Genomic DNA, 2279 nt, shown 5'->3' with positions numbered 1-2279 from the left:
CTCTGGAAGATTGCCTTGTTTTCAAAAAATCGCTCGAGAAGCACATTGCATTTGAAAAAGGCAAGCGAGTACGCGTGGTCGAGAAAGACAAGGAGGTGGTTCCTCACGAATCAGATTCAGGATATCCAGACTCCGACCTCCACGTTTCACACATCTTCGGAGGTTCCACAACGTACTCCTCAAAGCGAGAATACAAGAAGGTGGAGCGCGAAGTCTGTTCGACATGGCAGGGGGCTGCACCCAAGATGAAGTGGTCTGAGCAGAAGATAGAGTTCTCAGAAGAAGACCACCCCAAGACAGCCGCCATCCCAGGACGATATCCGATCGTGGTTGAACCCACCATTCGGAACATCAAGGTAGCGTGAGTCCTCATCGACGGTGGCAGCTCAATCAATCTTCTTTTCGCCAGCACTTTGGACGCGATGGGAATTCCGCAAAGCGAGTTGACACCAACCGACCAACCTTTCCATGGAATTACTCCCCAATCATCGTCCAGACTATTGGGCAAGATTACGTTGCCCGTGACTTTCGGCCAAGCCAACAACTTCCGAACAGAGCAGATCACCTTTGATGTCGCTGAATTCGATACAGCTTACAACGCTATCATCGGAAGAACTGCACTTGCAAAGTTCATGGCCGCATCTCACTACGCGTATCAAGTGCTTAAGATGCCGGGACCGAAGGGAACAATCACTATTCAAGGGAACGCAAAGCTGGCGGTGCAGTGCGACAAATGGAGCCTTGACATGGTCGAGCAAACGCCCAGCCCACCCGCCACGACTGAGCCACCCAAGAAAGTGAGCAAGACAAACAAGACGCCGAAACCAGACGTCGCCATCAAGATCGTTCCACTCTCCAGTGCCAACCCCGACAAGACCGTCAAGATCGGGGTGACACTAAACGAGAAATAGGAACTCGCGCTCATCACCTTCCTCCGCGATAATGCTGACGTGTTCGCTTGGCAACTGTCCGACATGCCGGGGGTCCCTTGGGAGGTGATTGAGCACAAACTAATGGTGCAACCCGATGCCAAGCCAGTAAAGCAAAGACTGCGGAGATTTGCACCAGACCGAAAACAAGCCATACGAGAAGAGCTCGACAAACTTCTCAAAGCTGGCTTCATCAGAGAAGTGCTTCATCTAGAGTGGCTAGCCAATCCAGTCATGGTGCGGAAGGCCAACGGAAAATGGAGAATGTGCGTCGACTTCACCGACCTCAATAAGGCATGCCCCAAGGATCACTTCCCTCTTCCTTGAATAGATCAACTGGTGGACTCAACAGCCGGCTGCGAGCTATTGAGCTTCCTCGACGCTTACTCTGGCTACCACCAAATCAGCATGGCAAAAGAGAACGAAGAGAAGACAGCATTCATCACGCCGTTCGGGGTATTTTGCTATGTTAAGATGCCGTTCGGACTGATAACCGCAGGGAATACCTTCCAGCGCACGGTCCAGGGCGCAGTTAGCGACCAGCTCGGCAACAATGTCGAGGCATACGTCGACGACATCGTTCTCAAGACCAAGACAAGTGACTCTTGATTGACGATCTGCGGGAAACGTTCGACAACCTCCGACGATATCGCCTCATGCTCAATCCAGAGAAGTGCACGTTCGGAGTACTGTCGGGCAAGCTTCTTGGATTCCTTGTTTCTGGCAGAGGAATAGAAGCAAATCCCGAGAAGATCAAGGCAATCGAGAACATGAAGTCGCCCACAAGACTCAAGGAGGTACAAAAGCTAACCGGATGCATGGCGGCACTGAGCAGGTTCGTCGCTAGGATGGGAGAACGAGAACAACCTTTCTTCGCTCTGCTGAAAAAACAAGACAAATTAGTATGGACACAGGAAGCCGAAGAGGCATTCGTTGCACTCAAGCATTACCTATCAAACCCCCCTGTACTTGTTGTTCCCCAACCTAATGAAGAATTATTCCTCTATATCGCCGCCACGCCGTATTCCGTTAGCACCGTCATTGTTGTCGAGAGAGAGAAAGTACAATGACTAGTCTATTATGTCATCGAAGCTCTCCACGACGCAAAGACAAGATACCCACAGATCCAAAAGCTGCTTTACGCGGTCATCATGACATCAAGGAAGCTACGCCACTACTTTCAAGCCCACAGAGTCATAGTTGTCTCCTCTTTCCCTCTCGGCGAAGTTGTGAGAAACAAAGACGTTGTCGGCCGCATTGCGAAATGGGTAGTCGAGCTGAGCCAGTTTGATGTCCACTTTGTGCCACGAACAGCCATCAAGTCCCAGGTACTCACCGATTTCGTTGCCG

General features: G+C 51.0%; 1 protein-coding gene across 1 annotated transcript; it reads left to right on the top strand.

Moving 5' to 3' along the window:
* Window positions 1-422: 422 nt before the first annotated feature.
* Window positions 423-1538, top strand: LOC136354520 (uncharacterized). The gene is made up of 2 exons (XM_066306029.1): window positions 423-797; window positions 1443-1538. Exons 1-2 carry the CDS (start codon window positions 423-425, stop codon window positions 1536-1538), a joined length of 471 nt encoding a protein of 156 aa, XP_066162126.1.
* The last annotated feature ends 741 nt before the right edge of the window (window positions 1539-2279 follow it).

This window comes from Oryza sativa, chromosome 12 (genome assembly GCF_034140825.1).
Source record: "Oryza sativa Japonica Group chromosome 12, ASM3414082v1".
Lineage (NCBI taxonomy): Eukaryota > Viridiplantae > Streptophyta > Magnoliopsida > Poales > Poaceae > Oryza > Oryza sativa.
The sequence above is the reverse complement of the archived record's forward strand: the minus strand, read 5'-3'. Positions and strand labels throughout refer to the sequence as shown.

Excerpts from the sequence above, each read along its gene's own strand:
- LOC136354520 (XM_066306029.1), top strand. The coding sequence starts at position 423 with ATGGGAATTCCGCAAAGCGAGTTGACACCAACCGACCAACCTTTCCAT. Across the intron at positions 798-1,442 it reads CGACTGAGCCACCCAAGAAA|CGCACGGTCCAGGGCGCAGT; the intron begins GTGAGCAAGACA and ends AATACCTTCCAG.